The following is a 25,356-nucleotide window of genomic DNA, read 5'->3' on the forward strand; positions in this document are numbered from 1 at the left end:
CTTCCTAAAACATACATGGACCAAAATTCAAATGGTTTGAATATTCCACTGCCATACATCAATCACAATATTTGTAATGTTACCAAGATTTTCATTTAGTGATCACAAATTCGTAGATATTAGGTACCCGAAACTTTTCAAATCTTGATTTTCAGAATTTTGAGCTAAGATCATGGTACCGGACAATAAGTAGATTAATTGCCATGCAGTATCCTGTTATGCTAGAATATTTCGATTTGAGACCTTCTCATAGAGGATGATGCTACAATGCAGGATTCTTCAGATAAAGGACTTCAAACTATGCTAAAAAGGCAAGTGAAAACCAAAAATTCAGGAGGTGCTGAAAATATTACTTCGATTCCCTCAGACTGCAGTTCGTGGTCACATCTCCGCATGGCCTCGATAGGGGAGGGCCATGGATACACCCACCCTCCTTCCTCGGCCATTTTCTAAGTCCACAAATCCCATGTACAAGCACCACCACTGTAAATAATTACATTCAATAAAAGCCGGGTGGTTAACCCTAGCGATTTCCATCAAAAAAAAAAAAAAAATCCTGTTATGTTGCCCTATAGAAATCAAATTGTACAACACTTTGCACTTCTACAGATAGAATATTTACGATATAATAGAAATCTCAGTTAATTCGCTGAAGATTCCTGCGACCTTGTGCTTCATGAAGGTAAGATGAGAGAGTATTTACATTTCACAGGAAATTGGAACAAAATTTCTATACAGAAATGGAGTTTTTACTATAACACAGATCATAAATTACATTCTCATGACAAAAATATATAGCTGTTTCACGAAATTACTCACTGAAACTCTCTTCTAAGTATAAAAACAACAGTTTATTACATAAAAACTTCTTGCAATCATGTAGACATCCTATCTACCAGCCATCCATCACCTTGATTGTGTCAACAACTTTCTCCATCTGCATCCCTCGACTGCCTTTCACCAAAACAACATCAACAGCGGTCAATATTTCTGCAATTCTAGGAACAAGGGAAGCCGAGTCTGGGGCACAAAGAATATTAGACTTGCCCAACAAATTTAATTTTTCAGCAGCTGCAGTGAATCTTTTCCCAGCAAGCATAACCAATGCAATGCAGGCATCAAAGCAAAGTTTCAGCACAAGCTCGTGTGCCCCAGCCTCTGCCGCACCAAGTTCCAGCATATCTCCAAGTATGGCAACCCTTTTGCCTTCACAATCCATAGACTTCAATAACTTGATCGCAGCCATCATGCTTGCAGGATTGGCATTGTATGTGTCATTGATGATTTTGATACCATTTTTAGTGATTTCCATTTCTGACCTCATACGAACAGGCCTAAATCTTGACAAGGCTTCTCCTATTTGGGGGAGACGCACACCCAATGATATGGCAACTGCAGCAGCAGCACATGCATCCATTGCTAAATGAAGGCCAGGACCATGAATCTTAAACTCCACCCTGAATAAGCAAACCATGTTTAATCAGGTGAAATATAGAATATATTGAGAATGTATAATAAACATAGTTTACGACCATATATTGAGAATGGACATGAAATACTGCAAAACAGGAGTCACTGGTTTAGATGATATATAGCTGGTGTCAATCAAAAGACCAGATCTTATATTGACAACTATGAAGTTTCGGTTTTGATGTTAGATAAACCGACTTGGATTATTTCATGAAAAAAAGAGCTTGGAATGAGTTAAGTGGAGAATGCATCACCTTACTTCTCTCTAATACCTAGCTCTGCATTTCTGAAAAAAAAAAGAAACTGGCTTGCTTGTGATCTACTTGAGGTCCTTAGACTGAATCAGAAAGAATACAAGAGAGCCATCAACACAAAGCACAAGACAGAGAAACCTGTTTCAGATTAGCAGAAAGCTGCAATAGCAATTTTCAAGATTCAAATTGAGCTGATCTTGTTTGTAATCACTAAAAAGGTGACATGACGCATTAAATAAAGAAATTTTGCAGAAAGCCCAACTAACAGCAATTGATGTTTCCACATTGGCCAATGGGACTTGGGTCCACCCAGTTGCCACCCCTCAGTGCTTGTGCTGGGGATAGGTGCTGGATTTGAACCCCACTCCCCCTCCCCCCCCCCCCTCCAAAAAAAAAGAAAAAAAAAAAGAGCTCAGCTTTTGTGCAGGGAAAAGGATAGCATTCCCACCATGTATCTCCCAGTGAGGAAAAAGGAAAAAAAAAAGATGTTTCCAGACATCAAAGAGTTATAAAAGTTAATATTTCTTGAAATACAAGTTAGCAACATAGAAAAAGAAGATTGTTTCAAAAGAAATTGGAAAACATAACAGAACTTGTATAATTTTCCCTATAACTCCAATGTCTGAATAAAAGTTATTTAAATATAAAAAATGCACATTAATAAGCACGTGCTTGGTAAGACTTCAAAAAAGAAGGATCTGAAGAAACTTTCACACCAAGAGAAGACCTTGACAATGTTTAGATGCAGAAACACAATATTTAGGCTTAGTTCCAAGAATAGTTGAAAACCTCTCGCTTAATAGTTGTCCTCTAGGATCATTAGTGTTTTCCTTCCACATTTTCCATTTGATGACAGCTATGATAATAGTACATATAGCAAAATAACAATCTACCCATTGAAGCTCCTTTCAAGGGCCAAGCATGAGGAAGATCTGAAGGTTCTATTTCTGTTGCTATGTCGAAGGCTGTAAGGTTAAAGAAATGATCTGATAGTTTGTTATGTTATGAAGCCTAGGTAAAAGAATTCTACTTCAGAACATCCCACTTATCCTAATTCCTAAACAACTTCTTGGTCCAAAAAAGTGCAGTCCCAATAATATCTGACCTTCATCTTTCCCTTGGATCATCAAGTTTCCCTTCAATTTAAGAACATAAAATCTTCAAAGATGTTCAGGAACAGCATATCTTATAGACGAGTATGGAGGGCTTGCAAAGCTTGAACCTCCATTTTTGAACTTAAGATGAATTCTTGTTCTTCTGAGTTCTGACACTGAAAAATTTGGTCGAAATTCAACAACCAGCAGAATTGGATGGCTTTTTCTGGCTCAAGGACACTCGAAAAGGTATAGATACAAATGCCTAGTTTAATTGTTCATTCTATTAGTTAGATGGATAGATTGCCACATAGTTGACTTGGGTTTCAATTTTGTATCGGGCAAGTTCCACAATACTGGAACCAGCACCCATGCTAGTAGGCTGGCAGTATAGTAAGGTATAGAACCGTGCATATTTCGTTGCCTATCGAAAAAGGAAAACCGAAGAGGGAGGGGAAGAGGGAGAAGGAGAGAGGAAAAGAGAGATGGTGGGAGAGAGAAAGGGAGAGGGAGAAAGAGGGGGTTCGGAAGCTCTCCTCTCCACCTTCGACTAGATGGAGCCTTGTTTCAAACAAAACAGAAGCTCAGACAAAAGAGAGAGAGAGAGAGAGGGAGGGAGGGAAGGTGAGAGAGAGGGAGAGGGAGAGAGAGGGGGCTCAGAGGCCCTCTCTCCTCCTTTGGTCGTCTGTAGGGGCTTCGCCAGCAATTTCTCGAACCCCTCTCTCTCTCTCTCTCCCTTTCTCCCTTCCCCCTCTCTCTTTTCCTCTCTTTCCTTCTCCCTCTCCGCTTCTCTCACCAGTTTCTTAAAGCGAAGGGCGGAACCATGTTGGTCCGCCCCCAGTATGGATTGATACGCCCCGAACTAAGCAGTTTGAGGCAGTACGATAGCCTTGTTGGGCTTCAGTGAAGGATTTGATGGATGTATACTAAATTACTGTGACTAAGTTATTCTTCTAAATTTCCAACACTCATGGCTATGCTTTAGTAGTAATATAATTATAGAAAGCGGCAATGATATGCAAATATGAGAACCTAGAGATTCCATGTCCAAAAAATTCACTTGATTTGAACCTCAAGGGGTTTTAAAGAGATGAGCATTGTTTAACTAAGGAAGAAGCAGGGAAGAGGAGATTTTGTTGAAGCTAGCTATTAAAAATAGATATCCACCTAATAGTTGCAGCCCACTATATGTATTAGTAATTCAACAACATGGAAAGCAATGCCGACTTTGCGGTGAGTGCATGGTCAAAATTAAGGTTCGCCATCTCGGTACCGGATCCTGTACCGGTACCATTCTATTATAGTATCGGTACACAGTACAGTACGGTAAGAATTGGTATACCGAGTGTCGGTATGGTACGATACCACATACTAGTTTGGTATCAGTACCATATGGTATGCCCGGTACAGTATGGTATAGTACATCCAGTACGATATGATACCAACAAGTATGGGTGCTAGAGTTTGATCTCAGTACAACATTTTGTTAGGAAAGTGTGAATCATTCAGCTATTTTCCTAAAGTTCCTTTTATTGCTTTTGACCATGATGTGATACATGTTTCAGCAATAGATGACAAACGGATTTTTTCATCAATTTTTGAGGAACAAGCTACAGTTCATCAGACCATATACATGCATACATATGTACATATATGTGTGTGTGTGTGTGTGTGTGTGTGCAATATAAATCTCATGTCATGATTATACTATTTCTTTAGACAACCGAGACAGGGCAGGGTTCTGCACAAAAGATATCTTGCGAACAGAAGGTCCGTGGATGATAGTAGCAATTAAATTCCGTGAGAAACCAAGGGAAAGATTGTTTCAATTCAGCTAAACAGTAATTTCTGTTGAGTCTTTGGTGAAATTGGCTTGCAAGGATAATTTGGCTCTACCTTAACATAACAGGATTTGTTCAGTTGAGAAACATAACTATCAGACATATGGTCAAATTAATTGGGGAGTAGTCCATCGAACAGTTTCGTAGAAAGTCTGGAAAGAGATAAATACACTATTATCGTCCTTTTTGCAGCTTATTTGGATTTAGATTTAGTTTGGGAATTTTTGTATTGCATTGACTTTTGGAATGGCCAGCATTTGTGTGGTTCAAACTGGTCGAAGTTACTTCGAGATCCTAACTGAGCTAGACATATGCTATTACATCATCCGTCTTTTTCTTTTTCAGTTTCTTTTTAAGAGATTACCAACTCGTTGTCAACTCGATAGTGGAATGTGTCTTCTCCCACTTTCCATGTTTACTATGAGTAAATATTAACTACCAGTCCTTATTTCTGATTTTTTTGGATGCTATATTTCAAAAATAAGCATTTTAGAAAAAAAAATCAAGATTATACAGCAAACATAGAAACAGAAACTATTACTCATACATCACATCACAGATGGGAATGATAAAACTAACTTACATTTCTGAAGTCTTTTCACTTGTGAATGAAAGCAGGTTACAATATGCGGCAATTGTACTTTCTAATATTACACGAGTTGCACAGCCTCCATCTATGCTTTCAGCCAAAACCAACCTGACATCACAACCTCTTTGACTGCCGAAAAGCACCTAAAGGCAAAGAAGAAAATATAGAGCACCATCAGAATTCAATGCTCATTGAATTGTTGAATACCTTATTATGAGCTGGGGAAAGACATGAATTATGATTATTTCTTAAATAGAAACGAGCATAAAAGAGAATAAAAGGAGACAGAAAAACCCAATTTTGATTGTAGAAAAGAAGAACATGCTTTTTCAACAGCCTAGCTTTGACTTAAGATTTTTTTTTGTTAGAAAAAAAAAATACTAGTGATTCAAATAAAATGGCACACTCATGCTCAACCAAAGACAAGCGTGATAAGTACAGGAGGATTGGATTCATGAATAATTGATCAAATGGTCAAGAGAGGACGGGAAGATCTAATAAAAAATAGTTAAGAATGTAGCAAAGAATGCAAGAGAGAACTTGCACTATGTTGAGGATAAAGCCCTTGATAGGAGTGAATAGTATAGGACTCTTAAAACCATCCAAGAGGCATGAAGGCGATTGTTAAATGACATTACATTTTAAAGTAACACTAAAGATGATTGCAGTGGTTTCATGTGATTCACTATATTTGCAATGAAACATATGACATTTTAAGAGAAGTTTTAGTAAAACCATTACCCTGACAAAACTGCCACTCCATTTCTATCAACTATACAAAAAATGCTCCAAGGAGAGTAGGGAAGTCAAAGGATGACATTACCCATGATTCAGGCTACTAAGCATGTTAAAGTGTTGGTAAGACTAAACTGGATTTTGCACATAAAAACTAAGATTTTATCTACAGGCATGGGATACATTCTACAAGTAACCAAATTAAAACCTGCATAAAAATGAAAACACGATATGTAAAATCAAAGCTTAATTATATAAGTTCTTAAGCATTTGATTTTGTAAGCCAAATTATATTAGTTCTTAAGTCATAAAAATGAAGAAAAATAATGAATTCAAAACCGAAAGAGAAATGAAAATGAGCAGAGTAAATCCTCATAGCGATTTGATTTTATTTTAATGTTTTTATTCTTTTTCATTCTTATTAACTAGGTAGAATATGCTATAGATTTCCTTATGCTCAAAGATGGAGAAGAATCAATATTGTATTTTATATAAAAGTTAAATAACTTGAAAAAACAAACCAGCTTATGCATTTTGGATTCTATAGAAGTTGGACAGTTCCCTCAGGTTCAGGCTCTCACAGACTCTTAGTTCAGTCAATGCTCAGATTAATTAAATCAGACAAACCTATGCATAAAACTAAGTTTTGCCTGGGAGAAACCTGCCACGAAACAGTTTGAGTAATTCAAACCTATTTCGCCAACTATGTTACAAAGTCTTCTTGATATCACTTGATACATGATAGGATAGTATCACATACTATGCTATGGCCATGCCACCATGTAATCCTGTCCTTCAAGTTTATCAAGAAGCCTCTACTAGAACATGATTATGGGAAAATGTACATTTTTGATTGAACTATATGGATAAGATAATAATAGTTGGGGTTTACCAGCCTTTGACATATCTATGTTTGCGGGCGGACGCCAAAATAAACCAATCCCTGTTACATTTTTTCTTTTTGGGTTTTGTCTGCTGTACACATTTGATTCCAACCCATTCTCACCAGAAGCAAGGTATTTGTTGCCCAAGGTGACAAGCCAAGAGGGGGGGGTGAATTGGTTTCTTCTTCTTCTTTTTTTGATGCTTTAAACGTTTTCTTAATTAAGTGCGGTGGATGCTTTCTTAAGCTATTTGAGTGAGTTAAACTAACGCAAGAGTAGAAGATGATGCAAGAGTAAATGAAAACACAAGCACAACACAAACACAACAATATATAGTGGTTCGGTGCTCTCCTTAGCACCTATGTCCACTCCCCAAGCGTCCCCTTGGGAATTCACTATAATCCCGCGGATTACAGTTGGATTGTTTTCCGGGCTCACAATCCAAAAACCTTTGTTGGTTTTACGGGCTCACCAACGAACCTATACACTTGGTTTTCCGGGTTCACCAAAAACCTTTGTTGGTTTTGCGGGCTCACCAACTAACCTTTACACTTTGGTTTTCCGGGTTCACCAAAAACCTTTGTTGGTTTTGCGGGCTCACCAACGAACCTTTACAAAGTGTTTAATTAACAAAAGGAAAGATTCAAACTCCTAAATGAGCATATGAAACAATATAAGCTACAAGGAAGAGTTAGAAAGTATTTATCGCTTTGAAGTCGCTTTGCTCTTCTTTGTCAAGGATGCTTCACTCTTTAAAGGGGATGGAGCTCTTGATGCCTCTTTGAATCTGCTCAATCCCTTTCTTTGATTCTTGAATGAAGCTCTTGATGAAGAAGATTAGGGCACTTTTGTATTCTTGGGTACTCTTTGATATTCAACTCAAAAGTTATTCTCTCTGATGAATAGTGCCCCTTTAAATAGCTTCCCACCTTCTTTGGTCAAGCCCCAATGGTTAGAATTCAAAAACTAGCCGTTACTGACCTTGGGAAGGACAAAAAGTACATCTGCAGAACTAGCCGTTACTGTTCAGCCCGTGTTTGGGTCGGCTCAACCTGTCCTTGGGTCGACCCAACTTTGCCTTGGGTCGACTCAAACATTCCTTGGGTCGACCCTCTCAGAAACCACAGAAACCTCAATTTCAGCCTTCCTTCCCATGGGTCGACCCAACCATTCTTTGGGTCGACTCAAAGTCCACTTGGGTCGACTCAACTTCTTCTTGGGTCGACCCTCTCAGTAATTCCAGAGAACCAATTTCTGTCTGTCTTTCTGTCTTGCCTTTGGGTCGACCCTCTCAGGGTTTGGGTCGACTCAAGCTTGGGTCGACTCAACCACTGTTTGGGTCGACCCTCTCAGTAAATCCAGAGAGCATTCTTCAGTTATGTTTTTGAGGTTCTTCAAGGTTGGGTCGACTCATGCTTACCTTGGGTCGACCCAACTCACTGTTCATTTGTGCCATTTTTGCAGGAGTGTGCCAAATGATTTCTTGATGTGCCGGGGTTGACCCAATCAACCTTTGGGTCGACTCAATCCACACTTTGCTGCATTCTCAAGGTTAGATTCATTCAAATGAACAAGGTCATGTATCTATTTTCAATTAACCAAATATACTGAGAGTAATGAACTTATAAATGAAGTATCAATTTAACTTATAGCATACTCTAGATAATTGCTTGTTAATCATCAAAATAACACTATCATCCTCAATCTCCCCCTTTTTGATGATTACAAAATAAAGAGTATAAGTCTATTGATACTTGTCTTTAAAATCAGTTTATAAAAGGGATTAAATTGCTGAATTTCAGCTTTTCATATATACTTGTGAAATCTCCCCCTATATCATTCAAATGTTGCCAATTTTACTTTTTGAATTGCTTCCCCTTTCATTTATAATTCATTAGCAATGAAACTTCAAAAATTGGAGATAAACTCTGAGTTTCAGGTTATGTATCGGGGTGCGAGAGGTGCGTGCCAAATTCTGAGCTTTGATGGAAATTTTTGATTTAGTCAATTTCATTGTTACAAATTGCTCCCCCTTAGATGTATAAGCTTTCTTATATGATTTTCAATTTGTTTGCCCATTTATTTCTCTTTTCTTTACATAACTTTTATCTTTATTTCTCCCCTTTTTGTTATATTTCTTTACTTCTCCCAAAATTAATACTCTTTCTTTACTTCTTAAATAAAATACTCTTTCTTTACTTAAATTGAATACTCTTTCTTTTCTTAAATACTCTTTCCTTTCTTCTCCCCCTTTTTGTTATCATCAAAAATATATATTTGGGAAAAGATGCAATAAATAATAAACTTCAAACTTCATTGATCAAAATAGGAACATTTTCATACATTCATGTCAAAAACAAAGACAGATACAATGTTCCTTAATCAAGATTTAAAGATACATAAGATAAAAACAAGATACATAGGAGAAAAGCAAGATACATGTGAGAACTAGATATCTAGCCTAGGCTCTAAACATAGACGCTAAGATTAGCCTAGGGAGAATCTAATGGCTGGGATCTAGTCCTCATCCTCCTAGCATACGTGGCGAGGGGAGGTCGAGCCTGGTGAGACTGTGTCTGACGTGGAGCACGACGAGCTGGATGACTCTGTGCCGATATCTCTGACTCAGCAGCCTGTGGCACAGATGGTCCATGTGTCTCTCTCTCTCTCCGGAGTGCTCCTATCTGCTGTCTCAGATCACTGATCTCAGCAGACATGACATCCAACCGGGCGTCCAATCGGCTCGTGAGCCCGTCAGTAATAGTCCTCGCCTGAGCTGTCATGAGCTCTGTCATCCTGCTCCAGAAGTCATCCGTATCTGTCGGAGGAGCGGATGACGATGGTCCAGCCTCTGAGGGTACAGTAGGATGATCCATAGGCTCCTCATCCTCATCCTCTGGTGCATCTCCCTCTGGTGCCTCACCCTGAATGCCTGCACCTGTGTGAATCCACTGCCCGTTCACTTTCTCATATCCCATGCGTATAAGTGTCCGTGCAGTGTACGTGTCAGTGTGATGCAGACTCTTGGATGCCTCCTCCTCGAGAGGTAAACCGTGCTGTCTAAATATCAAAGTGAGTATCATACCATAAGGTAGTGATACCCTGTTGCTGCACATCACCTTCCTCATCTGCCTTAATATCATAGCCGGAAGATTTAGAGGAGTCCCTCGAATCATGCACTCCATAACTGCTAGATCTCGCTCTGAGATGAGATCAAATCTCCCGGTCTTCGGAAATAAAATCCTATTTATCATATTGAGCAATAACCTCATTTCAGCGGAAAGAGAACTAGCTATTACCTTCTGAAAAAAATCGAAGTTCTCGTTTTCCATGATCAATTGCAGAGCTCTCATTTTGTCTTCTGGCCTCTCCGGAGTGGCTCCTATGCAGGGTAGGTGTAGTAACTCACTCAAGCTCTCCTCGAATACACGGATCCGAACCCCTCGAACTTCTGAAACAAGCCCTCCCATACCAGTCTTGAGGAAGGCATAGAACTCTTGTACCAACCCGGGGTAGATGACCACATCTAGGGAGCAAAGATACTCCCAACCTTGTCTTTGGATCCATTCCCAAATCCGAAACCCTTCTTGATTGAAAAACTCGGAATGGATCCTTCTCCCCGTTGTAACCGGCCTCCCCGCAAATCTAGCAAGAATCACTGAGGGGGAAGGAGGAGGGGCCTCCGCACGTGCCTCACGTCGTGGAGACACGGGAGATGGCTCGGTAGGTTGCCTTTCCTCCCGTTGGATCCGAGTCACTCTTCCGGATCTCTTGGCCACGGCTCGTTTGGGTCCCATTTCTCCTAGATCTTTCGGAAATCTACTGTTTGGAGGAGTTTAGTGGAGATTGGAGAGTGGGGAGTAGGTTTTTCGGAAGAAGACAAAGGGCAAACAGTGCCCTAGATGTGCTCTCGGGCCCCCTTTTAACAGTGGGGTCCCGACGTTGGGTCGACTCAACGTTGGGTCGACCCATGTTCTGGGTTGGGTCGACCCATGTGCAGAAATTTTCTTTTCTCTTCCTTTTTGCTTCTAAAAAGTTTTCCTTGCTTCCAATCCTTATAAACTCTTTATGGAACAATGATATATGAGTAAGAAATCTATAGATAACAAATTTGACTCATGTTTCATGGAATTTTTGAAATTAGAGGAATGTATCATGAGACTACTATCTCCCTTTTATATTTCTTTAATAAAAAGGATCACATATGCCTAATTCCCTCCTGAGCATACAGAATCTATCTTCACTCAATGGTTTGGTAAATATGTCGGCCAATTGTTTTTCCGTGCATATATGCTCAATACATACATTTCCATTTTGCACATGATCCCTAATAAAATGGTACCTTATTTCTATGTGTTTGGCTTTAGAGTGCTGAACTGGATTTTTAGTGAGATTGATAGCACTAGTATTATCACACTTAATAGGAATATTATCTAGTTTGACTCCATAGTCCTCTAGTTGTTGCTTGAGCCATAATACTTGAGCACAACAACTACCAGCAGCTATGTATTCAGCTTCAGCTGTGGACAGTGCCACTGAGTTCTGCTTCTTACTAAACCATGATACTAAGTTATTTCCTAAGAATTGACATGTGCCACTTGTGCTCTTCCTATCTAACTTGCATCCAGCAAAGTCAGCATCTGAATATGCAAGCAAATCTAGACAGGAGTCTCTCGAGTACCATAATCCAATGGTGGTAGTTCCTCTTAAGTATCTAAGGATTCTCTTAACAGCACTTAAATGTGACTCCTTAGGATCCGATTGGTATCTAGCACATATCCCTACACTAAATACAATGTCGGGTCTACTAGCAGTAAGATAGAGCAAGGATCCAATTAGTCCTCTATAGAGCTTAATATCAACACTTTTCCCTTTTTCATCTTTGTCTAGCTTACTAGTAGGATTCATTGGAGTGCCAATTCCCTTATGATTTTCATTCCCAAACTTCTTCAGTATTTCCTTTGTATACTTAGTTTGATGAATGAAAATGCCTTCTTTGGTTTGTTTGATTTGTAATCCTAGAAAGAAGCTTAGTTCTCCCATCAAACTCATCTCAAATTCTCCATGCATTAAATCAGCGAATTCTTTGCATAGAGTATCATTAGTGGCACCAAAGATTATGTCATCTACATATATTTGCACCACTAATAGATTTTTGTCCTTTCTTTTGATGAATAAAGTTTTATCTATATTTCCTCTACAAAAATCATTTTCAAGCAGAAATTTACTTAGTCGATCATACCAAGCCCTAGGTGCTTGCTTTAATCCATATAATGCCTTATGTAGTTTAAACACATGATTTGGCAATTCATGATTTTCAAATCCTGGAGGTTGTTTTACATATACTTCCTCCTCAATAATACCATTTAAGAATGCACTCTTCACATCCATTTGATATAATTTAAAATCCATGAAATATGCAAATGCCAGAAGCAATCTAATAGCCTCTAATCTAGCTACAGGAGTAAATGTCTCATCAAAATCTATTCCTTCTTCTTGATTGTATCCCTTAGCTACAAGTCTAGCTTTATTCCTTATAACTAATCCATTTTCATCTAATTTATTTCTAAATACCCATTTTGTTCCAATTACTGAATTATGCTTTGGTCTTTCAGTTAATGTCCATACATTACTTCTTTTAAATTGATTTAATTCCTCTTGCATGGCATTTATCCAGTTAGTATCTTTTTCAGCCTCTTCATAAGTTTTAGGTTCTAATTGTGAAACAAAAGCAAGATAATCATTTAAATTTCTAAGAGATGATCGAGTTCTTACCCCTTGAGATGGATCACCAATGATTAAATCTTTAGGATGTCCATGTGCATACCTCCATTCTTTTGGCACGTCTTGGGGTTGTGGTGGCACGCAATCATCTCCCTTATCTTGATTTGGCACGTCATCAATTTTCAACTTTTCAAAGTCGATAATTCCTGTATCATCATCAATAGTATTTTCTTTCCTAGCAGACTCACTATCAGACTCATCAAATATAATATTGACTGACTCTTCTACTACTAAGGTTCTTTTGTTGAATACTCTGTATGCCTTGCTAGATGTGGAGTATCCTAAGAAGATACCTTCATCTGACTTGGCATCAAATTTACTTAAGTCCTCCTTGCCATTATTTAAGATAAAACATCTACATCCAAACACTTTAAAATATTTTGCAGTTGGTTTCTTATTCTTCCAAAGTTCATAAGGAGTTTTCTTAGTTATAGGTCGTATTAAAACTCGATTTAGAATATGGCAAGAGGTGTTTATAGCTTCAGCCCAAAAATACTTTGGAAGATTTGACTCGCACAACATTGTGCGTGCCATTTCTGCCAATGTCCTATTTTTCCTTTCAACAACCCCATTTTGTTGAGGCGTTCTAGGTGCTGAAAATTGATGTGATATTCCATTTTTAGTGCAAAATTCCTCGAAGTGTTGATTTTCAAATTCAGTACCATGATCACTTCGAATGGCTACTAAGGTGAGTTTCTTTTGATTTATGATTTTATTATATAGTTTCAAAAATTCTGAAAATGCTTCATTCTTATGTGCCAAAAATGAAACCCATGTATACCTTGAAAAATCATCAACAATAACTAGTCCATATTTCTTTCCTCCTAGACTTGTAGTTCTAGTAGGTCCAAATAAATCCATGTGTATAAGTTCAAATGGTCTAGTTGTTGATACTACGTTTTTCGATTTGAAAGATGACTTAGTTTGTTTTCCCAATGAACATGGTCCACATATTTTGTCCTTTTCAAAAATCAATTTTGGCACATCCTTTATTAATTCCTTCTTAACTAGTTTTGATATTAATTCCATACTAGCATGTCCTAATCTTCGATGCCAAAGCCAACTAGTTTCAATTTTCTTTTCTTCATTAGTAATTAAGCATAAACCATTTTTCTTGCCTAACTCATGAAGATCTACTAAGTAAATATTTCTTTGCCTTTGTCCTACAAGTACAATGCTATTATCTTTAGGATTTGTGATTATGCATACAGATGCTTCAAATGTAACTTTAAATCCTTTATCACAAAATTGACTTATGCTAAGAAGGTTATGTTTCAAACCCTTAACTAATAAAACATTTTCTATAAAAATAGATGGAGCAATGAAAATTTTACCCTTTCCAATGATATACCCTTTACCATTGTCTCCATAGGTCACTACTCCACCTTTCTTTGGTTCCAAGGTGACAAATCGATCTTCGTCACCGGTCATGTGTCTTGAACAGCCACTATCTAGATACCATCGTTTTTCCATTTTATCAGCTGCAAGACACACCTGCAATCAAGATCAAGAGAACCTTTAGGTACCCAAGCTAAGTTGGGTCCTTTAGGGTTAGTACTCCATGTTCCTTTTGGAACCCAAACTTTCTTGAATTTTATCTTTTGATTATTACTTGATCTGTTTTGACTAGACTTTCTAAAATTATATTCATATGCTCTATGTCCTATCTTATTACAACAATAACAAGTAATAATTTCCCTTTTAGCTTTTACAAAAATATTCTTTAAGAGTTTTTGTTTCCTATTTGTTCTATACCCTAAACCGGCCTTATCATATACAGCTTTTTGGCTATCAAGAATCAAGTTTAATTTGGTAGAACTAAGAGTAAATCTATCTACCAAAGACTTATATTTTTCAGCATCTTCTTTTAGCTTGACATTTTCAGCAATTAGATTTTTGGTTTCATTTTCAAGTTTCCTACTTAATGTTTCATAGTTATGAGACAGTTTTATCTTATCTTTAATGAGAGATTGATTTTCTTCTTTTAGAGCTTTATTTTTATTAATTACTTTCTTATGTTCTTCCATGAGTTCTAAGAATGCATCATGCAATTCATCAACAGTAAAATCACAGTCAAGTTCAGAATCTACCTCATCGTCATTGGCCATATGACATATTTGGGCCGTGTCTTGATGATCTTCGTCCTCCGAACTTGATTCCTCACTTTCACTCCAATCGGCCATAAAATTCTTCTTTTTCAACTTTCTTGCCATCCTTTTCAAATCTGGGCAATCTATCTTATAATGCCCGGGTTTGTTACACTCATAGCAAATGGGAGTCTCCTTTTCTTTTTCCTTATCCTTAACCTTTTCTTTGCTTGAGTTACCTTTAAAAAAGGGTTTCTTTTTATGGAACTTATTCTTATCTCTCATGAATCTTCTGAATTTTCTCCCAAGCACTGCCATCCCTTCTTCATCAATATCTTCATCATCATCTGAATCTTCCGATTCAGTTTGTTGTCTAGGGGTGGTAGTCTTTAGGGTAATGGGTTTTCTTCTCTTGACCTCATCTTCTGAATTTTGCCTCATTGTCAACTCATGGGTCATGAGAGATCCTAGGAGCTCCTCTAACTGCAGTGTGTTGAGGTCCTTTGCCTCTTGAATAGCGGTTACCTTGGCCTCCCAATTCCTTGGTAGAGACCTGAGAATTTTACGCACCAAATCAGAGTTAGAATAAGACTTTCCTAAACTTTTAAGCCCATTTATAATATCAGTAAAACGAGTAAACATATCAGTTATGGACTCAGTAGATTCCATTTTAAACAGTTCATACTTGTGTACTAATATGTTTATCTTGGACTCCTTAACTTGATTGGTCCCTTCATGTGTGACCTCAAGTCTATCCCAAATTTCTTTGGCGGTGGTGCAAGTGGATATTCTATTAAATTCATTTACATCTAAAGAGCAGTAAAGTGTATTTACAGCTTTTGCATTTAACTGTGCTAATCTTCTATCACTTTCATTCCAATCCATTTCTGGTTTGGGTATGATAGTGCCATCTATGTTAAGTGTGGGTATGTGAGGTCCTTTAGTGATGATTTGCCACAGTTCATTGTCCGAAGCTTGAATGAATATCCTCATTCTAGCTTTCCAATATGTGTAGTTTGTGCCATTAAATAGAGGTGGTCTATTTGTGGATTGCCCCTCACTCATTGCACATCCCACTTGGGTTGTCATGATCTTTAACTCTTGATTGTTAGATCAATGAGCACTATTAGAGCACCTCGCTCTGATACCACTTGTTGCCCAAGGTGACAAGCCAAGAGGGGGGGTGAATTGGTTTCTTCTTCTTTTTTTTTTTGATGCTTTAAAAGTTTTCTTAATTAAGTGCGGTGGATGCTTTCTTAAGCTATTTGAGTGAGTTAAACTAACGCAAGAGTAGAAGATGATGCAAGAGTAAATGAAAACACAAGCACAACACAAACACAACAATATATAGTGGTTCGGTGCTCTCCTTAGCACCTACGTCCACTCCCCAAGCGTCCCCTTGGGAATTCACTATAATCCCGCGGATTACAGTTGGATTGTTTTCCGGGCTCACAATCCAAAAACCTTTGTTGGTTTTACGGGCTCACCAACGAACCTATACACTTGGTTTTCCGGGTTCACCAAAAACCTTTGTTGGTTTTGCGGGCTCACCAACTAACCTTTACACTTTGGTTTTCCGGGTTCACCAAAAACCTTTGTTGGTTTTGCGGGCTCACCAACGAACCTTTACAAAGTGTTTAATTAACAAAAGGAAAGATTCAAACTCCTAAATGAGCATATGAAACAATATAAGCTACAAGGAAGAGTTAGAAAGTATTTATCGCTTTGAAGTCGCTTTGCTCTTCTTTGTCAAGGATGCTTCACTCTTTAAAGGGGATGGAGCTCTTGATGCCTCTTTGAATCTGCTCAATCCCTTTCTTTGATTCTTGAATGAAGCTCTTGATGAAGAAGATTAGGGCACTTTTGTATTCTTGGGTACTCTTTGATATTCAACTCAAAAGTTATTCTCTCTGATGAATAGTGCCCCTTTAAATAGCTTCCCACCTTCTTTGGTCAAGCCCCAATGGTTAGAATTCAAAAACTAGCCGTTACTGACCTTGGGAAGGACAAAAAGTACATCTGCAGAACTAGCCGTTACTGTTCAGCCCGTGTTTGGGTCGGCTCAACCTGTCCTTGGGTCGACCCAACTTTGCCTTGGGTCGACTCAAACATTCCTTGGGTCGACCCTCTCAGAAACCACAGAAACCTCAATTTCAGCCTTCCTTCCCATGGGTCGACCCAACCATTCTTTGGGTCGACTCAAAGTCCACTTGGGTCGACTCAACTTCTTCTTGGGTCGACCCTCTCAGTAATTCCAGAGAACCAATTTCTGTCTGTCTTTCTGTCTTGCCTTTGGGTCGACCCTCTTAGGGTTTGGGTCGACTCAAGCTTGGGTCGACTCAACCACTGTTTGGGTCGACCCTCTCAGTAAATCCAGAGAGCATTCTTCAGTTATGTTTTTGAGGTTCTTCAAGGTTGGGTCGACTCATGCTTACCTTGGGTCGACCCAACTCACTGTTCATTTGTGCCATTTTTGCAGGAGTGTGCCAAATGATTTCTTGATGTGCCGGGGTTGACCCAATCAACCTTTGGGTCGACTCAATCCACACTTTGCTGCATTCTCAAGGTTAGATTCATTCAAATGAACAAGGTCATGTATCTATTTTCAATTAACCAAATATACTGAGAGTAATGAACTTATAAATGAAGTATCAATTTAACTTATAGCATACTCTAGATAATTGCTTGTTAATCATCAAAATAACACTATCATCCTCAGTATTAACTTAAACAACAGCTACATTTAAGAACAGAATAACTGATTTGAGTGTGCAAACATATTTTTATGGCTCTAATAAACTAAAAGCAAAGTCCAAAAACATAATAACTGATTCTAGTGTCCGAACATATTTTTATAGATAAAATGAACTGGAACAGAGGCAACACCAATCTAAAATATTTCCATGTTCAAAACAGAGTTTTTGAATGGCCGGTGACATCATACAATTGATTTTTTCATGACAATATCATCATATGCATTTCTTTGGGCAGCCAAGTGGGGTGATTGTGTGTTTGTATGCCGCATACTTAAATCAGGATTCACTAACCTCTTACTAGATAGAAGGGTTATCACTTCTTTTGCACTTTACAACTCAGTTCTTGTGCTTTTGTCTCCATATGATATTTACAGATAGGGAAAACAAGGTGGCAATTCAAGCTTTCATCACTTTACCAGTGTTTATTAATCTAATCCTGTGAACTCTTGAGATTAGAAGGGGCTAATGCTCATCTTTCTACTCCATATCCACTGCAACCCTCGAGGGTGGGCTCCAACCAGAACCAAACCCTCATCCCTTGTCTAAGTGGCCAGAGGTGATACCATCCAAGCAAGAACTTGGTGATACCTAATCCTATGAACTCGAAGTCCCCAACTAATCCATTGACCCACCAACCAAGGTTACTTAATAGATTTTAAATGAGCAAGCAAGAAAATTCCTTTTGGAGGCTGCTCATAAATCTGGATGAAAAATTTGAGGACTGGTCTCTTATGGTTAATAATGCTTAATGACCATAATTACAAATGTGTACTTTTTGGACAGCATTTTGTGCCCATAAGGCCTCATTAATGATCTAGCCAGGAAATTCAGATGCATCACTTCCAGTCAATCCTCTCTATGATTAATCTAATGTTTTAGTTTTTTATAGAGCTTAAAATGCTGCATGTGCAGAATAATTAGTATCATCAAATATCAAGCTTGATTAATGCATCAATGTGTATATAACTATTTGGAAAAAAAAATACGTATTCACAAATAGAATTGAGATGCAGCAAATAGTAGCAAGTGCATGATCTGACAACCAATAAATGACCATAAGATAAATTTAAAGAATCAGCTAAAATTGGGAAAAAAGAAGAATATGTAGATGATTGATAAGAATCGGACCTTCTTAACTCCAACCGGAACTGGGATGCTCATAACTAGAGGATCATCAGCATTCAACACACAAGTATCCCCCGGTTTTGCCTCTGCCAGAATCTCCCCTTTCGCTTTAGCAACCTCCTTTAAACTCCTGAAATGCTCCATATGACCATGAGCTACATTCAAAATCACTCTTACAGATGGCTGGCACATTCGTGCCATCTCCAAAATCTCTCCCTCCTTCCCACCCATCCCAAGCTCCACAACTGAAGCCTTCGCATCCATGGGAATCCCCATCAGCGTCAAAGCAACTCCGACCATATAATTCAAGTTCCCATGGGTCTGGTAGACACGACCGAGGCTCTCAAGTGCAAGAGCTATCATGGTTCTTGTGGTGGTCTTTCCAACGCTGCCTGTTAAACCCACCACAATACCATGAAACCTTTTCCTAGCAAACTTTGCCATCTTCTCAAGGGCAAACAAGGTATCACCTTCCAACTTAATGAACCCCCCATGCCAGTTTTTGCACACCCTATTCCCTATGACACCTGCACAACCCTTATCAGCCAATTCCTGAGTGACAAAATCATGACCATCAAAAGCCCCGCCAGGAATGGCGAAGAACCATTGGCCGGAAATCAGCTTTCGGGTGTCTGTCGAGATGGTTCCTGAAGGACCCCATCTGATAATCTCCCCATCGACAGCTTCTGCGATCTCTAAAGCGCTCCAAAAATGATCATGTTCAAGCCTCAAATGTGGAAAGGGCTCAGAAGCAGAACCAGGGAAGGGAATCAACACTTCTTTAGCAGGAGGACTTTGAATGACTGCTAGATCCCTTGCAGTAGAACGAACAACAGAAGATCCACAAGTCCTTGAGTTAGAACTGTGGTAGTTAAAACAAATAGGTGCACCCAAATTTGACAACACAGCATTCTTGCATGGATCAAAGCAATTTTTCTCAACTAAAACCCTAAATCCATAGGACCAGCAAAGGGATTCCATTAGAAGCTCACCACACAGTTCAAAGGAGATCTAACAGAATGCTAGCACTAACAAAATTGACAAGAAAAAGCTTCAAGTTTACCGAACTGGAATTGTTTCCTCCTTAAACCCTAAACCCATCAGGTCCATCTAAGGACATACCTCGCTACCTACAGCAACCCAAATCAAAAATTCACAAAAGAAAAAAAAATAGTAAAATCAAAAAAAAATCAAAGAAGTACAGAAATAACGGTTGACATTTCAATCTAAAAGACAACAATACCAAGTGGAGAACCCTCTCATCAACTGCTCTCCAATAAGAATTATATGTCTCTATTTTTCTTCCTCTTCTCTCGAACATCATAATAGCCTCCAAAATTTGGGAAAAGGCTTTGGATTTGAGTTGGACACTGCATCATTTTATAGCTAGAATTCGTTGGCTGCTCCGCCACGAAATCAGGGCAGCGCAGAGGTAACGGTCGGGTGATGAAGTCGCGAAGAGGGTGAAACACGAGGATTCTCCGCTGGATTTTTTTTTGAACGTCAGGGAGATGGCAGCCGTTGGATTCTAATTGTCCCCTTGAACAAATGGTGCCGATGCAGAGAGGTACACTGTACCACGGAGTACACCACTGTTTTTTCCCGTGTGTGGGACTTAACGTCGACACGGTGCACGACTTTTTTTTTATTTATTTTATTTTATTTTAATTTTCCTGCCAAAGCCGGTGCCTCACGGTATACGAGTACGAAGATATCCAATAAAATCAGAAAATAATATATCATGGAGAGCTCTAGGCAGCTCTCCCCCTTGCATCCACAAAATGCCGTATGTGTGACTGGCCATATAAAAGGCCACCCAATCCGCGGCCCCATTAGCCTTCCTATAAACATGTCTGGTTAGGAAGACCCCCCATCTCTATCCATGGCCCAAATGTCTTGGAGTAGGGGATGGTCCCACCCCGACACCTTCGGACCCTTCTGGATCCATCCTATAATAGTGGCTGAGTCGCCTTTCATAATAATGGAGCGAGCCTGCAACACTCGTCGCGCATATCGAAGGCCCTTCCATGCAGCCCTCAGCTCGGCGCTGGGGACCAAGGTCTCTGCTAGCTGACAGCCACCAGCCGCCACTACACAAGAGCTCGGGTCCCTAATGACGAATCTAACACCCTCTCTACATCCTCCGTCCTGTACTGACCCGTCAAAGTTAACCTTGAGGAAGCTCGAGGGTGGGGGCTCATAGATGAAAAACACCAAATAAGGCGCCATGTGAGCGGAATGGAAGTCCCAGATATCCCAAACTATCAAAGGACCACCTGACGAGGTTCCGTAACTAAGCTCCTCTGCTTGTACACAAGCACACTCTACCATATATCTTAGCGATATACGGTGTCTGTCAAAGATTCCCGCATTCCTGACCAGCCAGATCTAGTAAGCAATGACGACTATTGCTATTTTCGGTTCAGTTTTAGATCAAATAGGTTGTGAATGGTTATATGGTTGAGTCCCATCCTATGCGGTTGCAAGTGTGGTTAGACTCAAACCCAAGTCTGCCAATTTGTTGGATGGCTAACCCTACTTTGTTAGGGTTGTTTGTCTGGCTTTGTTATTTACCGTTGGTTCCAAAATATTGTTGATACTTATAATATTCAGAGTTAATTTATTTTGAAAAAAATTAAAAATATATAATTAACTTTACTTTGTGCAAGTGGGGCGAGGAATAGCCCTCCGTCCCCAACCACGTGGTGTACTCTCCTTTTCCATCTGTGCACACGTGTAACAAAATTAAACAGCCTTCCCGTATTAATTTTTTAAACATGTGAAAGTTTATTCCTGAATTTTAGGCCTAGTTTTCCCAGAAATTCTACATAATTTTTGAACATTATAATAAAGTTGTAGAAATTTTGCTATGCATTTCAAGCATATTAGATATAGATCAGATATATATATATTTATATATATATATATTTATATTTTTTAACGAATATGGATACGGATAAGAATATTAAATAGATATCAAAATTAATATCAATATTTGTTATAAACAGATACGGATACGATTAAATATGAAGTATATCCATATTTGTTTTAAACGGATATAGATACGAATCGGATATTAAACATATCCATTTTTTTATTCGAATATATATAAATCGGATACTTTTTTAGATATTAATCAAATTTGAGTAAAATTCAATGATGGAATTAGCAATAAATGTGTGATTATAAAAGAAAGATTCAATTAAACAAATATAATTTTAACAAGAATTTATCAATAATAAAAACTAAAAATTTCATAAAAGATATACCACTCAAGATGGCTCGTCACTGAAGTAGATGGCATCTATAGTGCCTCGAATGCATCTCATGACTGTTGTCGGTTGTAATCGCCATGTGAAAATTAGAAGTGGATGGGATCTCTAAAGCCCTAGTTGCTTGAAGACGATGAAAAAAAAGGACGAAACGAACAAACAAGAAGTTTAAATCTTTCAAGCATGCGGGGTGATTTGAAGGATTTCATTCGAATCGGATATTCTGTATTCGGGTTACTGTCTTAAGTGATGGTCATCCCAATATCTGATTTTTTTTTTTTAATTTAGGTTTGGTTAATCACTTAATTAGATTCTCGATTTAACTTAACTTATACTTCTTCTTTTCATGCATCAACAAACTATGCCATGCTTGTGTGTGATGCATCATTGCTGCTCTTGCTTTATCAACTTTAGGGCAGAGTTTGGGTGGCCTCTAGGGCACGTACTAGGTTTCTAGGTCGAAGCTCACTCAACTTTGTTTCCACTCTGAAGATCTTGATTTCTTAGCATTATGACAACTTTAGGGCACTAGAAACAAGGAGCTACCATTGAAGATTGGCAATAGTAGAATGTACAATGAGGCGGAGCGATGGGTGGTGGGGGGCTAAGCAAAGAGGGTTTCAAATAAAAGAGATTTGTTTGACAAAATTTTGAGATTCAGTGGTAGAAAAATTAGAGATTTGCTCCAAGTGCAAGCCATGCAAAGGAGTACTTCATCGATCTAAACTTGATGAATAGCCCATGATCTTGCTAGAAAATCTAACCGGAAAGGCATTTTTTGGGTTTCTTTGCCCCGTATACGTAAGCCAAGATTTACTCAATGCATTGTCGATATTGGACTAATCATATCTGATATAAATCCTCATATACTCGCTTCATTTTTAAGTCCTAACATCCTCACCGAGCTAAGGATCTAAATCCATTCAAAGCCAACTATAAATACTACAAATCCAATCATAAATATCGTGATCAAGTACCTAAATAGGTTTCAAGCTGTACTGTTCTATTGATATAGGCTATGGGTCAAGTTTGCTTTGATACCATTTATAGCAACCGAGGATTTAAAAAAGCTAACCAGACGATATCATTTGGGATTCTTGGCCCTGTATAAGTATCCTAGGTCTATTTATTGTACAATTGATGCGAGACTAAACAAACGTTTGTATGGGTCCTCACAGTATTTATAAGAGTACTATCGTAGTGGGTGGACCTCTTGTTGCCACTCCCGGCAAACTTCTCATTTCTTCCACACCACATATGCCATATGGTTTGGGTGCGCCGGTTACTGGAAATGTAGTTCTTAGGGCTCCAGTGATTCTTGTTCCCATGCCCTATCGAGTGCCCCATACATATGCTCTCTCACCAGGGACTCAAAATTACCTAATGCACAAAACAGTAAAGGTTGTTCTCATTTTTTGGTTCTCATTATCTTGCTTTCGACATTATATCTGGAAAACGGTGCAATTGCACCATCAATTTATTGAAAGTATGAATTGAGCGGACTTGTTTTTCTACTCCCACCATGAGTATGCATCTCCAAATAAGTCCACATCAATAGAAAGATCCATGCCAGTGCTATTTTTGTTAGAGCAATTCTAACAGAAGTTTCTCACTTTATTGTATTCACCCGCTCCATAACTTCAGAATCAGAGAAGCTAGATGTAATAAAAGAACACAGATTATGATGACATAACTAGCAATTCTACACAGCTTTGCAAATTGATTCTTCTTATTTATATTTTATGAAATGCCTCTGGTTTATGTAATCCAAAGTATGTGGAGGCATTTTTTATGTACTCTCTAATTTGTTTGTGGTTGAATCCAAGTGCTATTAATTTTGAACAAAAAGTCTGTAGTGGAGTGTAGGGGGCTGATTCAGCTATAACTGCTGCAAGGTGAGCCAAATCCATGTCTTCTTGCACCCGAAGCATGAACCCCTTGGAAATGGTTTTCTAATCTTTGAGCCCTCTGAATACTTCTGAGATTCTTTCCCCTTGACCTCCTAGCTACCTTCAAGTTGTCTCTGACAGCATCAGCCTAGCTAGGGTAGAGGCTTCTTGGAACTCTTTTGAGGCTCCTCGGATTCTGTTGAGGCTGTCTCTTGGGACGAACAGCTCTTGTACTGTTTGGGAGGGGACACTTCCTTCTGTTAAGGGCTTAGCTCCTATCTATCCCTTTGTTATTGCTTTGTTTTTTTTAAAATAGCAATGGAGGAAGTGAGACCAAAGATTGCCGAATCAGTACCGGATGCCGTACCAATCGGCATCCAACCTGATTTGGTACTAATTTTGAATTGGACGGAACCGTCCGGGTTCTTCGAGCTCATCTTCAGGATTTAGGAGCCCAGTTGAACAATTTTATAATTGCGGCATCTTTTACTAATTCAATAATCACTGTGGACATTCAATAATTAGATGGTTGTGTCCCCTAAAAGTTGTGGACAACAGCAATTATTTGCCCAACAACTATGGGGCCAAATAATATCTTCTGGAACCCTCTCTTTGACCCGAATTGAGTGACATGCAAGGCCCGAACTCACCCACTTGCAGGGGTTTTCTGGAAGCCACTTGAAGTGGCATTTATTGGTGGATTCCAAGAAAATTTAAGATTGTTCCTGCTTGCAACCCTTGCCATTGCATTAAAGCATTAACCCAGACGCATATAAACAGATATACGAGATACACATTTATGAAGCATTAAGTGATAGATGCTGAATGATTAGAATGCTTCATGTTGAAGAGGAGTTTATACTACCTAGCCTCATCATACTTTTTGTTTACAAGGTAAATCTAATCATTTTCTAAAGGGCCGTAGAAGAAAAAGGAACGCATGTAGCTATATAAACTGGGTTTTAATCTGGAGGTTGGAAAGGAGGTAGAAAGGTGGGGGGTTGCAGTGTAAGGGCTATGCACCATCCGTTGCCTTGCACTACCAGTAAGAGACTGGTAGGCTTATATGATCGATACATAATTAAGCACAACTGCACATACTTTTCGCACACAGAAATGACATGCAAACAAGCAACATCTACGATATCTCGTTGTCACGCCCCGGACCCGGATCCGTGACACGGCCGTGCTATTGGCGACTATCGCCCCACAGTAGCACGCAGCCTCATACAGGGGTAACAGGTAGCCAAAAGGATTCAAACTTATATATATATTAAAAGTTTGCAGTACAACCTTCAGGTTTGAAAACCAAAAATACAGAACTTCTATGCTATTCAAATGTACAAAAGTATATATGCTTCTCCAAAAATACGAACCTCTGTAACAAAATAAAAGCATATCTGATGGCGATAACTGATGAGGATTTGAAAGAAAAAAAAATAAACGGATATGAGCTACACGGCTCAGTAAGTAATCCTGCATAATCCTACCGGATCAACCAGTAGGCTAAACCTGTTAAATCAGGGTTTGAGAAGCTGACATGGCATATTCATCTAATATCATCATGGCACAATAA

At 38.7% G+C, this 25,356-nt stretch overlaps 1 protein-coding gene across 1 annotated transcript; it reads right to left on the minus strand.

Annotated features, from left to right (window-relative positions):
* Positions 1–720: 720 nt before the first annotated feature.
* Positions 721–19,971, minus strand: LOC120107016 (UDP-N-acetylmuramoyl-tripeptide--D-alanyl-D-alanine ligase-like). Its single transcript, XM_039120164.1, has 3 exons — positions 18,623–19,971; positions 5,243–5,391; positions 721–1,457 (listed from the first exon to the last, which is right to left on the minus strand). The coding sequence occupies exons 1-3, from the start codon at positions 19,598–19,600 to the stop codon at positions 893–895; spliced, it is 1,692 nt and encodes a 563-aa protein (XP_038976092.1). The 5' UTR covers positions 19,601–19,971; the 3' UTR covers positions 721–892.
* Positions 19,972–25,356: the final 5,385 nt, after the last annotated feature.

This window comes from Phoenix dactylifera, unplaced genomic scaffold (assembly GCF_009389715.1).
Source record: "Phoenix dactylifera cultivar Barhee BC4 unplaced genomic scaffold, palm_55x_up_171113_PBpolish2nd_filt_p 000727F, whole genome shotgun sequence".
Classification (NCBI taxonomy): Eukaryota; Viridiplantae; Streptophyta; class Magnoliopsida; order Arecales; family Arecaceae; genus Phoenix; species Phoenix dactylifera.